At 58.8% G+C, this 12,826-nt stretch overlaps 3 protein-coding genes across 3 annotated transcripts; all 3 read left to right on the top strand.

The window, feature by feature from the left end:
* Nucleotides 1-2,889: 2,889 nt before the first annotated feature.
* Nucleotides 2,890-3,564, top strand: A1Q1_02721 (uncharacterized protein; the record flags this gene model as incomplete). Its single annotated transcript, XM_014323982.1, has 2 exons — nucleotides 2,890-3,209; nucleotides 3,279-3,564. 2 exons carry the CDS (start codon nucleotides 2,890-2,892, stop codon nucleotides 3,562-3,564), a joined length of 606 nt encoding a protein of 201 aa, XP_014179457.1.
* A 5,852-nt stretch (nucleotides 3,565-9,416) lies between these two features.
* A1Q1_02720 (cytoplasm protein) lies at nucleotides 9,417-11,344 on the top strand (the record flags this gene model as incomplete). Its single annotated transcript, XM_014323981.1, has 4 exons — nucleotides 9,417-9,639; nucleotides 10,129-10,233; nucleotides 10,368-10,580; nucleotides 10,623-11,344. The coding sequence occupies 4 exons, from the start codon at nucleotides 9,417-9,419 to the stop codon at nucleotides 11,342-11,344; spliced, it is 1,263 nt and encodes a 420-aa protein (XP_014179456.1).
* A 648-nt stretch (nucleotides 11,345-11,992) lies between these two features.
* On the top strand, nucleotides 11,993-12,815 carry A1Q1_02719 (uncharacterized protein; the record flags this gene model as incomplete). Its single annotated transcript, XM_014323980.1, has 2 exons — nucleotides 11,993-12,285; nucleotides 12,335-12,815. The coding sequence occupies 2 exons, from the start codon at nucleotides 11,993-11,995 to the stop codon at nucleotides 12,813-12,815; spliced, it is 774 nt and encodes a 257-aa protein (XP_014179455.1).
* Nucleotides 12,816-12,826: the final 11 nt, after the last annotated feature.

Below are 12,826 nucleotides of genomic sequence, written 5' to 3'. Positions count from 1 at the left end.
CCCGCGCTACCCCTGTCTCGCGAGTGCGTGGAGCCTGCCGCGTGCCCTGTGCGCGAGCCTGTTATCTCGGCTAGAGGCTGGAATGCGGTGTTCTGTGCGGCTGGTTCAGGCTCGTTCAGGCGCACATGGTTCCCGGATGAATCAATGGCCACGCGTGGAGTGGGGTGGGTGACACACGACTCTTCCTCTGCTCCCAGTTGATCTGTCCACACCAGACGACCTGATTCGCTATTAGGTAATCAGCCAGCCGCTTGGGGGACTGCAACCGCCTCGAGCTCGGAAACAAGGTGGCCGATACTGCGAACTCGTCAGTTCATAAAGGTACATCGGCCAGGTCGCTCGCTGCCAAGCCCCCCATTCTTCACCAAACTTGACTTGCTTTTTGGCCGCTCACCGGCTCACCTGTTGACTCTCACCAATCGCTGACCTCTGCGGGGACCATGAGTGTTTGCCTAAGATGGCGTTCACCGTGTGACTGCGGGGAAACACTCGTCAGCGTCCGGGTGTTCCTCGTCGTTGCAAAGACGGCTGGTGCCGCTCACCCAAATGCGGTCTCTTCCTGCGTCGCTCGCGCCTCTCAACCGGCTCAATCCAGCTCCGCCCGCCGCTGACTATGCCTTGACAGTCCGCAATGAGAACCCGCTTGGCTCGATGGCTGGTCTGAATCGCTTGAATACCGCCGCCGACAGCGCCATGAGTGCGCGATCACCTCTATTCCGCTTGTCCGCTCCGCTCGCTGTCCGCTCGTCGATGGAAGAGCCGTGTCTTGGCTTGCCTCGGCTCTCTTTGTCGCCGCTGATTGCAAGGTCTGGCCATTGAAGGTGCAAGCGGGCGCTATACGCCGTACTGAGGGTTCATGTTCCGAGCGATGGTATGCATGGCTGGCCGCGGTATCATCGACGAGCACCTCGTCGATGAACTTGGGGATGGTGAGGGATTTTGATTCTGTTTCTGCAACTTTCTGGGGGCGTTCTGGGGTCCCGGGGTGACGTTTCTGGGCGCGATGCCGAACGATGCCGGGCCGTGCCTGACATGCCGAGCCCGGCATCGATCAAGGCAGACGTGTGCGGCGATCAGACATCCGCTGCCCCGGCCGTGCAGTGGCAGGCATAAGACCCGAGGAATTTGCCTCCGTTGCAGCCGCTGTCAGCCATGGGCCCACCACGCGCAGGGGAGGTTAAGACCAGTCTCGGCCGCGCACCCTGAGCAATGGCGACGCCTGGCTGACGCTGGCGTTGCCTGTTTATCACTCGATTACATTCCGAGATAGGTACAGAGCACGACTGCAGGAACGTCTGGTACACTCTAGCTCCATCCATTGCCGTCTTGTGCCATGGCGTGCCGAGATGCCGAGTGGTGGTGGTCTCATATTTTCATGCATTTTCTTACATCCACCCTCACCGTCCCGCTATGCATAATGAGCGCCACCCAAAATGTCCCCTGGGTGCAGTGCATCCCGCCCCACTTTGGAAGGGGTCGCGGGGGCAACACGGGTCAGAATTGGTCCGTCCGCTGCGCTGCCCGCAGGCTGAAGGGGAAGAGCTGAGGGTTGGCCGGGTAGACCGGATGCTACAACCCGACACATCCCCGGCACAAGCCGCCCGACGCCCAGCACAGTCACTGTGAAGAGCCCCGCACGGCCCACACAGGGTTCCACGGTAGCCCAACTCTGGGTTCGAGGGTCCTTTGCTTCCTTTGGTTCCTTTTGGTTCCTGTGCTCCTTTGGTTGTCCCGGTTTCGATCGCGGCAGAGACAGTAGTAGCACAGCCCGCAGCCAAAGCAATTTACAAGTCGCCGGGCAGGGCTGACAGCTTGGGCGGTGAGATGGTGACGCCCTGCCCGGGGTAGTGGTGACAGGGTGGAGTAGTGGGGCTGGTGCGATGGGTGGAACGGAGGCAGCGGGCGGACCGAGGTGGACCGCATGGACCGCATGGAACGGTGGATTGTGAACTGCAGCCGAGCTGGATGCTCCTCGCTGGGTTGATGGCCACATAGAGAGGTGAGTTGGAGCACCCCGTGGTGGCCAGGAACGAAAGGATCCCAAAGGAGGTAACGGAACTGGGACGCGGAAGATGGGACCTGACACGTCGGCTGGGTAATGATGGCAAAGGGCAAAGGCCAGCGGCTCGCGGACGGCGCGTGTGATAAGGTGGACCTTTCATAAGGTGGACTTTATCACAGCCAGCGCACTCACCGAAGGTGATTAACCGCGGTAGGCACCGCTTGGACCACAACGGGCCAGCGCCTCGCTGGTTCTGCCCATCTCCAGATCCCCTTACCACACCGAAGGCTCCAAAGGTCCTTTACTCCACCACCCGGATACCAGCTGCCCCAGAGTACCGGAAAGGCGAGCCCGCCAGCACAACTCTCACACGACTTGCCAGCGTTCACATATACATACGCCGCTGGTTAGATGCAAATCCGCTGACTCTCCGAACGCCGCTTCTGCCAGCTCCAAACTCCGCCCGACCCTCGCCGTTACTCCAATTCTCCGTGGGCACATCGGTTTGCTCGCAACATCGAACCCCCTCCGGGAGCTGCACGACTGGTTCGGGCACTCTGCAATTTTTCCTCCCTACGATCGCCTTTGCTGGGTCTGCCTTGTCGTTTTCTGCTCTGCAATCGCCGTTCTTCGCTCCACCTCCAATCGTCGGCCAACCCTGCGTTAAGCATCCCTGCGATAATTTCTCCTTCCATCCTTTGCCGGCGCTCTCCTGCGTTCCCTTCAGCGGCCACTTGATGACAGTGCAGACCGTTGTCTATCCCTGCCATGTCAGCTCCGAGCACTTGCCCTTTCACCATTCGCCGTCCTTCCGCTCTAGAGTGTCTGCTAACCCTAGCCGCCACGTAGCTTGTTGGTTAAATCCACACTCTGCGTTGCAGGTGACCATGGTCCGGTTGAACGCCAAGGCGAAGGGCAAGTGGGTGTCGATACGAATCGTGTCACACCTGTGCACTCGCCGAGGCTGCGTTCTTGAGGAAGATCACCCCGCTGCGAAATGCTCACGCAATTCCTGCGCGCAACCGGGGATCCCTACCAGGCCAATCGATTTGTGGTACGCCAGGGTGCTCGCCACAGGGTTGAGGCTGGGGGTTCGTCGGCGTGGAGGAAAAGCTTTCGCACAACGTGGTCGGGGGAGACCTTTAGGTGATGCGGCGAGGAGGGAGGCAGGGCGCAAACCGCCGACTGAGAATGCTGTGACTAATGAGTAAGGCCACGCTGACCTGATAGGATTACCGCAGCCTCGTGCAGCCTCGCGCTTGTCAATATTTTACAGACCTGAGTTAGCCCTCTCGACATCAGAGACGCCCCAGAGCTTTAGGGAGCCTCGGAAGAAGACGACATCTAGCCAGTGCCGAGATCAGTTGCGCATGCAAGCGCCTCCTGTATGGTTGCTGCTTAATCCACACTGGGGGATCCCTGTCAACGTCGCCCCACAACCGCATGCGCTGGAGGGTCGTGTCTGCACCAGTGCGGCTCCGGTGCGACCGTCTGGCGAACGTGTTCTGAAGACCCTCAGCAAGTGGCGATGGGGATGGAGAACAAGAACGTTCCAGAAGTGAATGCTTCGGGACAAGCATATCAGCGAAAGCCGGCTGTTACAGGGATTGAGGATCGACAGCTTGCGTTTGGCGCACCCCGCACAAGATGAGGCCATGAGGACGGCTAAGTCGCAAGATATGCGCAGGAATAGCCGTATTCACGGGCGCTAATTTCGTCGGCTAGCACATGTACTGGATCGAACAACCGCCTAGCGTTGTTGCGTCGATCACCTGTCGTCATGTCGTCGTGCATATTTAGCCTCGGCGTCAGCCTCGCGGACAAAAAACAGCAAGTGAGCGCCAGTGCGCTTGTTGATTGTGGTATCTCGGTAAGATTCCGGGACGACGTTGCGGGGCAGTGACCAACCCCTCGACAGATCCCCACGTGATTGAGGCGACCGATCCACGCTTGGGCACCGGTCCCGCCTTCAACAGACTCCGGTGTCTTGGCAGCCAAAGCTGCGCTCGACATTATACCTCATTCACCCTCGACTCGCCAAGGTGCGACACGCTCGCGGGCCGCAAATGCAAACTATGCACCGTGTATGACGATCCAGCGTGATCGCTTCCTGTGTGAGTGAACATCGTGATGTCCCCATTGGCCGACCATGGCGAAGCACAGTCTGCTGTGGAGCGCTCCTCCCATGCGAAGACCTATCGGTGATCTGACGTGAGTCTGCGCCGTGTGCTCGGCCGTGAGTATTCGCGGAGCTCTTCTGCTGTCAACTTTGTGAGCGCTATCGGAAATCTGTCAAGGGCGCTCAGGCGAGCGCCGCGAGTGGTGAGGATGGTGGACGCGTTATCGTCTCGTTTGAAGTGCGTGTTGATCTCGGTGACCTCAGGGTTTAGGTCGGTGAGTAGGCATGTTCGGGCACATTCTAGGCGTGCGGAGCACTTGGGCCAGCGGCCGCAAGTTAGGCATCCATCTTCAAGTCACGTGATTCGTCGGTCCAATGGTGAGCGCTTGCCTCGTAACGGCGTTGCTCTTGCCAATCTACTGAGACACATCGACTGCGTCACCGTCGTCGAGCTAGGGACGCACCATCGCCGAAACATCTTTGCCCCACACGAGCGGCAGCTTGTGGCCCTGCGCTCGCTGCAGCCGGGAGTCACGTACGCGAGAGTACGCACAGCCATGATCCGAGACATTGACCGGTCCCCGGCTGTACCTGCTGGCTAGCGAAGACAAGCCCCAGTCGCTCAACTCATATGCGCTCGTGTGGCGAACGATGCTGAGCACGAAAATGAAGCTGTGTTCCTGATGTTGGAATGCCTGCAAAATGTGTTCGGGAGTCTTGCTATGATATGGTTGTTCAACCTTGGGTTGAGGACTGGCTTTGGGGGGCGCGCGCAGAAGATAAGAGAGCACTGATCCAACGTTTACTGACTAATCAAGTGCTCTACAGCTTATGCGCAATTCATGAACACGAGGGGTGTCATAGACTTCTAGGGAACCGGTGAACTCGCTTTCCGCTGGGTCTTCCTGTCCCCATGATGTTCACCTAGATTTTGTTACAACCTCGCAAAAATTCGGCTCGGACGATGGAGTGAGGTGCTTTCCAGAGGTGCAGCTCAGTAAGATCACGGTGCGCTCTGAGGTCGTTGCTGCAAGGACAATGCTAGGGGCCACCTGCTCTGCTCTTCATCCTCTCGCTACTCGTCCCACGACTTTGTGCGCCGCAAGCGTCGATAATCCAGGTAATCTAGGAAAAATATAGTTTGCTCGTGGGGTATCTCGACTATTTGAAGCAGGCTTCAAGAAAGATCATTCCCTTACGGCCGTCACTATACGAGGTCAGGAAGAGCAGCTCTGCATTTCGACAGGATCGACCATGCTTACGAACAGCCTACACACGCATGACGTAAGACATCCTCGTTGCTCCATGGTACAGGGAGCACGACTCATCTCAACAGTGACAGCCTGTCAGAAGGTCGACGCTTCCGGCCACTGGATACGGAGATGACTCCCTGTCCGTCGAGGCAATCGACCCCGAGCGGGAACTGCTGCGGTTGCGAAAGAGGATGCCTGAGACGAGTAAGTGTAGGAGAGATGGGAGGGTAGTTGCTCTAGTCTGAGTCACGACCCATTCGCCCCAGCGGAACATTTGCGACTGCTTCGCACGGCTCTGCAGTCGTTGCATACCAGTCTCGTTCCTGAAGTCTCCATTGTTCTTTGCTTGTACGGTGAAGCATGGCCGACAGTTCTCGCCCTGTCGGTTCAGGTAGAGCAGGGGCGTCCAAGGATCTTGGAGAGTCGACAGACCGTCGCCACTAGTCACCTCCAAGGCCATGCTTTGACCACCGGTGATGACCGGGCTGCCTCACTGCCGTTGGTGACGCAAACGTCGCCGCTTATCGTTCGCGGCCGTGCATGATTAAGAAGGGGACTTGGATGCCGTGATAAGGTGAGACATCCCCTGAGCTACTGCTCATGCCCACCTCTCACTCCAGGTACCAGCGTTGAGCGATGATTCCAGCGAATCGCCATGGACACCGCGCACCGCGGATATACGCTCCGACATCTCCGCCCCAGCTAGGAACGTCTTCCTAAGTCGTCGCCTTGCTCTGGGACGGGACTCATCGGTGTGATGGGCTGGCTCCCAGGGCACGGCAACGCCAAGTGATCTAACGAGTGAGCTAGTGCGACAGCTGTGGACAGTCGCGGCTCTCGACAGCGGGATATCTTGATTTCGGCAACAGCGGGATGGGTGGGGCGGGTGGTTGGGATGATGATAGCCTGGGAACCGCCGCGACAGGGGTGCGGACACCGCCGCATGATGTGGGCCGTAAAGGCGGGCGATATGGTTGTGGCCTGCTCCTTTCGACAACAGGCATTTATGTCTCGACATTCAGCTACCCAGGTTGACCACTGTGGTCACGGATCATGAGACCCCAGAGGTATGTGTTGCACTTCGGGACGTCAAGCGATGGAGTTGGGCTCGACCACTGCACAGGAGATCACATCGCGCCTCGGTGTACATAGTCGTCATCGGGCGTCAAGGTCAGTCCTACAACTGGGACCTGCAATGAATGCCTTCCCGAGCCAATGCCTTCCCGGGCGCAAACGGCACCGCGATGGGCGAGACGACCTTCTCGATGTTCTTCAATCCTGCGCACGTCTTCTGCTCCCCTATAGTGCGGTCGCCCCACCAAGTCACGGTTGGCGTGCACCCAACTCTTTGTGGCCTGTTTCGGCTCATCAGAGTTGCGTTTTGACGACCAGACTTTCGGACAGTGCGGAGCGGACCCTAGAGTCACGAACGCTGGTACTGGCGCCCTGCTCCATCGGCACGGTCTCCGGGCCAGACACTTTAAGCGGCTCCGCTGGTCAAACTGTGATCGTTTCCGAAGTCGCAGTTACGGCCGTACGGACACTCCCGTCTGGAATGTCGAGGACGCCTGTCCTGTTGCTGCTCAGGCAACCTCCTCAGTGGGGTCCTGTGACAGGCCTGTCGACTGGAGATAATCGCCGACTTTGGAGCGCTTGCTAACTCACATCAGCCGACGGACGATCACTGTTCCGATCCTGCGCATTCGCTGCCAGAAGAATGGTGTGCACAATGCGTCGACCTTACCCAGCGGCCCCCCTCAGATGTCATCTGTCAGTCAACCCTTCGGAAAAGTCCACAGGGGCTATGCACCCAGCGAACGATGATCCAATCCCGGCGGTCCAGCCTGGCGGTCGAATCGAATTGCTCGGGGCGCGACGGGCGCGGGATTGCGTAGGCACGGGGTGCACGCCCGACACCGACCCAAGCTCTCCCGTGTCTTCTGCGCTCAGACTCTCGGTGGGTCTCCGAACGCCCATGCAGCAGCGGCGACATGCCCGACTTGCTCTCCACCTTGAGAGCGTAAGAGGAAGTTTCCGAAGGCTGTTCTGCAACCGCGGCAAGGAGCTCGGCACGCACGGAGAGTAGTCGTGTTCAACAGCCCCGTCAGAATTAGAGAGCACGTCAAAACAGCCCGTGGTGTTTGATCGATGCTGAATCGTCTTCCGCGAAACGGCCTTAATGCTGACGCCAAGCGACTCAGAGCGGTAACTCCGTTGACGCGACCGATGTCACCGCCTTGTGGGCAGGCGCCCTATCAACGGCACACTGGAGAGCTGAACGGGGAGCTAAGGTGTTCGGACGGCGCTTGTCGTGTGGAAGCCCTGGCATGGCGGTGGCGCCTTACTCGCGCTCCTGTCAACTCTCAGCTGGCACACGTCTGGCGTCGTCGCGGCTGCCTCGAAAACCGTGCAGTGTTGCGAGGTGCCGACCTATCATCTCCTGGCAATTCGCCTTCTGCTACGAGCTGGAGAAAGGCCAGGTTACGACAGAGACGACAGTATCGGTCCAGAGCCATAAGCGGGTCCCCGGCAGAAGCTCGCAGGGTTGGCGGCCTCGAGTGGTGGGCTGAGCGATGTAAATAATCCCCCAACGCCGTCCGGTGTTTCGGAGAGTCGCTTTGGCACCTGTTGGTGCTCTCCATGGCACAATCATCATTCGTGAGTAGTGGTCACCGCCGGGTGTTCCTCGCCAGAGGCGCTCGTTGACTGTCACCCATGTCCAACGGGAGGACCCGGCAGGTCCAGTCTTCGCGAGATGAATACAGCCCTCGATCTCCGTCAAGTAATCAGTAGATTGGGGTTCATCAGTCTCAGATCGTTCGGGCAGTCGTTATCTGCAACTTGTCATTGCCTCATCAGTCGGTGTGCACGTACATCTGCATGCTGTGCTTGCTGTGGAGGGAGGGGCTGGTTCAAACATGGAGAACGCAGCAGACAGTTGCCGTCAGTAACGGTTAAGTGGATTATCGTTCGCCCCGATGTCTTCTTCCAATCGTCGTGACGGCTGCAAGAGACTGTTGTTGAGGAAGCATGTCCCTCTTGCAGTGTATGACCTGCAGAAGGAAGAACGGAAGGAGCAGTTTGGATATACCGAGACCGACTGGGGTCAGAACACGCGAGCAGCACGATTTGTGGAGCAGGTCAGGCGCGCAAAAGCAGGCCATCTCACCGGAGCAGGCACGCCAGAAGGCGCAATAGGCACGCCGTAGGGACACTCGGCGACCTGACCCGGCATGTCCAGTCAAGAGTCCGACTTGCCCGATCATCACGTGTTGCGTGACAGACCCTCGATCTGCCCCCAACGCGCTAAGTTGCTCCACACCCTCAAATGCATGCACACTGAGGGGTGCGTGACGAGGTTACCACTGATCGAACGTGGGTCTTGAAATGTTGTGTGTGATGGCGGTTTCGAACGCGCTGCGAGACGACTCGTTGATCTCGCCCATCTCGGAAGGGAGATATCGGACACTTGTCAGGTCACCGGACAGGGCCGGAATCGAGGTAGACGAGCTTCACGAGCGGAGGATCAATGACGATATGACGATGCTTCACCCGGTTCCTGCCTGTGATTCGGTCGCGGGCAGTCACGAGATCACGCGAGAGAGGCAGATCATGGTGCGCCTGGCCGCACCGCCGCTCCGCCGCTCGGGCCTCAGGCCGCCTGGAATCCGCCTGGAGCATTCATGGACCTTGTTGTTGGGGATCTTGGACACCGCGGTTAGCCAAGGGAACAGGTGGAACGACGCGACGACATGGTGCATATATCAACGACTGCGCTTCGGACACCACCCTCATTTCTTACGCGCTATCGTTCGACGCACCCAATTCATTCCCACACAGAACACATGCTCACTCGCCCATTGACGCTTCGGCCGCAATCAGGTAACGCTATCTTGGCCCCCCAACGTGCTATCAGTGTATCTTTGCCACCGACATTAGCCGTTCTCCCTCGCTGCACATCGATCATATAAAGCCCACCGTGTTCCTGGCTTCCCCAGCAGCGCTCTCTCTATCTTGATATTCCGCATCCCCTGCACCCACAATGTCGTCTCCCGCCTCCGCCATCTCGATCCCGCAGACCGCTGGCCAGCAGCGCCTGAGCCCTCCTCGTGGTCTCGCGACCACTCCACCCTCGAGCCACCCGTCTCCGCACTTTGCGGACTTGGTCCACTCGCTCTACAATGCGTACCGCATCCGCCGGGGCAGCGACTCGTCATCCTCTCGCTCGGGGCACGACACGCCCATTACGGAGCGCCCCGAGTTTGGTCAGCACAACTGAGCGGCCGAGCGTGGCTGGCAGTCACCCCTCTGACCCGACTCGGCGCCCACGAATATGCGCTGTAATGCGGGTAGCTTGGCCTTACTGCGATCGGGCAGCAATCCCTGTGCAGCGGCCCCGTGGGAGATCGCAAACTTGGTTTACCCGCTCAAGCTCTTCAAACCCTCCCTCCGCATCCTATCGATACAAACCCAACATCCCTAGATAATCAACTATTATTGTACTGTTGTATTACGCACACATGAATCATATTCGGACTATGGACACGCGTCCACTCTGTTGTCTCAAGAATCTTCGGCAATCAAGAATCGTTGAGGTTCACGGGGGTAGAAGCTCGCCTGATCTGGTCACCAAGATGAGGCGTGGATCTGCGTCTGGTAGGCTTCTCCGCTTCTACAGCGCCCATCATGCAATACCTCACTCCTCATTGGACAGTGCGATCGATCGCTCTGCAGTGTCAGCTGACAGACTACAGCGATCAGCGAAGTGCAGGCTGCGAGGGCGAACGTCGGTCAACCTCGTAGGTCGAAGGCTGGGCGTGACGCAGCTCCCGGCCATGGCCGAGCCGCCGGCTGCATAGGTTTGTCACGTGATAGAATCCGTCTTACGCAGGCCTATTGGGCTCTTCCAAATAGTGATGGCGCTATTAGCTGCGATGTCACCAGCACCATAGTCAGGGTACTGGCCCAAGTTTGCCGCTGACTCAGATTGCAGCAGCTTTGATTTCGGCATCCTTCCTTCCGAGTTACCTTCACTCCATTGCTGTACACAGGACAATGACCGTCACTGCGTCTCCTGCTTCGCCCGCTCAGCAGCTCGTCATCGGCTCTCTGGATCGCGCGGATGACTACCAGCGCGTCCTGACCGAGCTCCAGTCCGCTGGCGCTTCGGTCGCTGGCGAGATGGTCGATCGTCTTCTCGACAATGGTAAGTGCGCATAGACCGCAGTTCGGAAGCTGACAAACGTAGCTGCCAAGTTCCCCTCAGGCAATCTCACCGTGCACCTCGTGCTCCCCTCCCCGATCCCCGAGGCGCTCCTCAAGTCGATTCCCTCCAACACAGCTGTGCGGGTATATGCCGACGCTGCTCCCGAGCTCGATGCTGCGGGCTACTCCAAGGGGGCTGAGCAGGCTTCGTCTGGTGTGCTTGCATACACCTCTCCCGCAGCTGCCGCGTCCGCTCCCGCGGCTTCCTCTTCTACTGTCCCGCTCACCCGCGCTCTCCCGCTGAGGCGAAACAAGGCTGCCAAGGCTGCAATTTGGGCGCTCGACTCGCCCATGATGGAGGACGGTGGCCGCTCGCTTCTCACGCCTGAGGACCGCCAGCGACCCGAGTGTGTCTTCCCCGCTGAAGATGGCAAGCCCGTCAAGCGTCGACGCGCGTGCAAGGACTGCACGTGTGGGCTCGCCGAGCTCGAGGCTGAGGAGGAGGCGCGCACGCAGAGTGCGGTTAAGGAGGCGCAGCAGTTCTTCCTCGAGGGAGACGACGACATTCCGGACCACATCAAGAATGCAACGATCGGCGTTGAGGGCGTGTGGCCGCAGGAGCGCCGCGCCGAGGCCAAGAAGACGAGCAGCTGTTCGAGCTGTTACCTCGGCGACGCCTTCCGCTGCGCATCGTGCCCGTATCTCGGCCTGCCGCCATTCAAGCCGGGAGAGAAGGTCGAGATTTCCATCGGCGATGACATCTGAGCTGATGTTCAAACGAAAACGTATCATACCTGTTGTACACTCTTGTTCCATGGAAGCCACCCAATGGCTAGATTAGATTGCGCATGCTAGCCAGTTCTCTGCTTGCGACGTGGCTTCACTGCTAAGGTTTGCGTCCACTGACACCATGACGGTTAGTCACACGTTAGTCTTCGGCCGAAATTCACCTCCACCGCGAGTCGTTGTACAGACTTGCAGCGTTGCGGGGGTCGTTGGTATCTCGGCTTCATAATGATCCAAAAGGCATTGCTGGCCTCTGAAGCCCCCGGTAATTCAATGTGGCCTTTGGCACCAAGTCGACACTAAGAAAGCCGACTTTCGGCAATGCAGGTGTGAGCATCTGGACGCCCATCTCCGAAATCGGTCCTAGAGCCGACAGATGACCTCACTGATGCTCTAAAGCTGCCTAACATATAAAAGCGCATCGCAGCTGCGATTCTCCGCATCAAACATGGCACAGTTTGCAAAATCGACCTTTGACGCGGCGGGATATCTCGCCTCTCGACCGTGAGTGCTCTCTCGGCCTGCGCTGATGATAGCACCTACCCTTCTCGCCTGTACGACGTTGTTTACGCGTACCACACGGGAGGATGGGACCACGCCGTGGACCTCGGCTGCGGGCCGGGTTTCATGGCGCTGAACCTGGCCGAGCGATTCGACAAGGTGACTGGTCTCGATCCTTCGCAAAAGATGGTCGACGTCGGCCTGCAGTCGCCAAGGGACAATATCACATACGCCGTGGGCGACGCCGAGAAGACGGGTCTGCCCGACCAGAGCGTCGACCTCGTGATTGCCGGCCAGGCGGCGCACTGGTTTGATCACGGCAAGGCATGGAAAGAGCTCAGGCGCGTGCTCCGCCCCAAGGGGACGGTGGCCTATGTCGTGGGTTTGGTTCCAGGGCCAGAGCTGACAATAGGGATACGGTGAGGTCATGTTCCCGGGCCGGCGCGAGCTGTCCGCATTGATCTCGAGGTACTCTGGCGGCGAGGATAGTATCGGACCTTACTGGTCGCAGCCGGGCCGAGGAATCGTCGAGGGGTTGCTTGACCGTGTGCCATTCCCGGTTGATGCGAAGCCCGACACCGAGCTCGCCAGTGCGCTGCCCGATCTCAACGGCAACGGCCATCCTAAGCCCGATCGTATCGCTGAGCCCCCAGCAACGGGAGTGGAGGGGTTTGACTCTTCCAGTGCCGTCAGGATCAAGGCCGGAGACGACGGGACGTGGTATCTGAAGAAGACGTGGGACCTTGCGCACCTCGAGGGGTATCTGCGGAGTGCCAGCGCTGTGCACGCATACCACGAAGCCAACCCCGAGGACAAGGCGAAGCGGGGTAACGGAGAGGATGGTGACATTGTGGACCGTGTCATCCACAAGATTGGCCTAGGGCTAGGCAACGACAGACAGTTTGAGGTTGCCTGGCCGCTGGTGCTGATGATGATCAGGAGAACGTAAACATAGGGCTA

The sequence above is a fragment of the Trichosporon asahii genome, assembly GCF_000293215.1.
Source record: "Trichosporon asahii var. asahii CBS 2479 unplaced genomic scaffold scaffold00051, whole genome shotgun sequence".
NCBI classification, from domain to species: Eukaryota; Fungi; Basidiomycota; class Tremellomycetes; order Trichosporonales; family Trichosporonaceae; genus Trichosporon; species Trichosporon asahii.
Note: the sequence above shows the minus strand (reverse complement) of the source record. Positions and strands in the feature narration are given on the sequence as shown.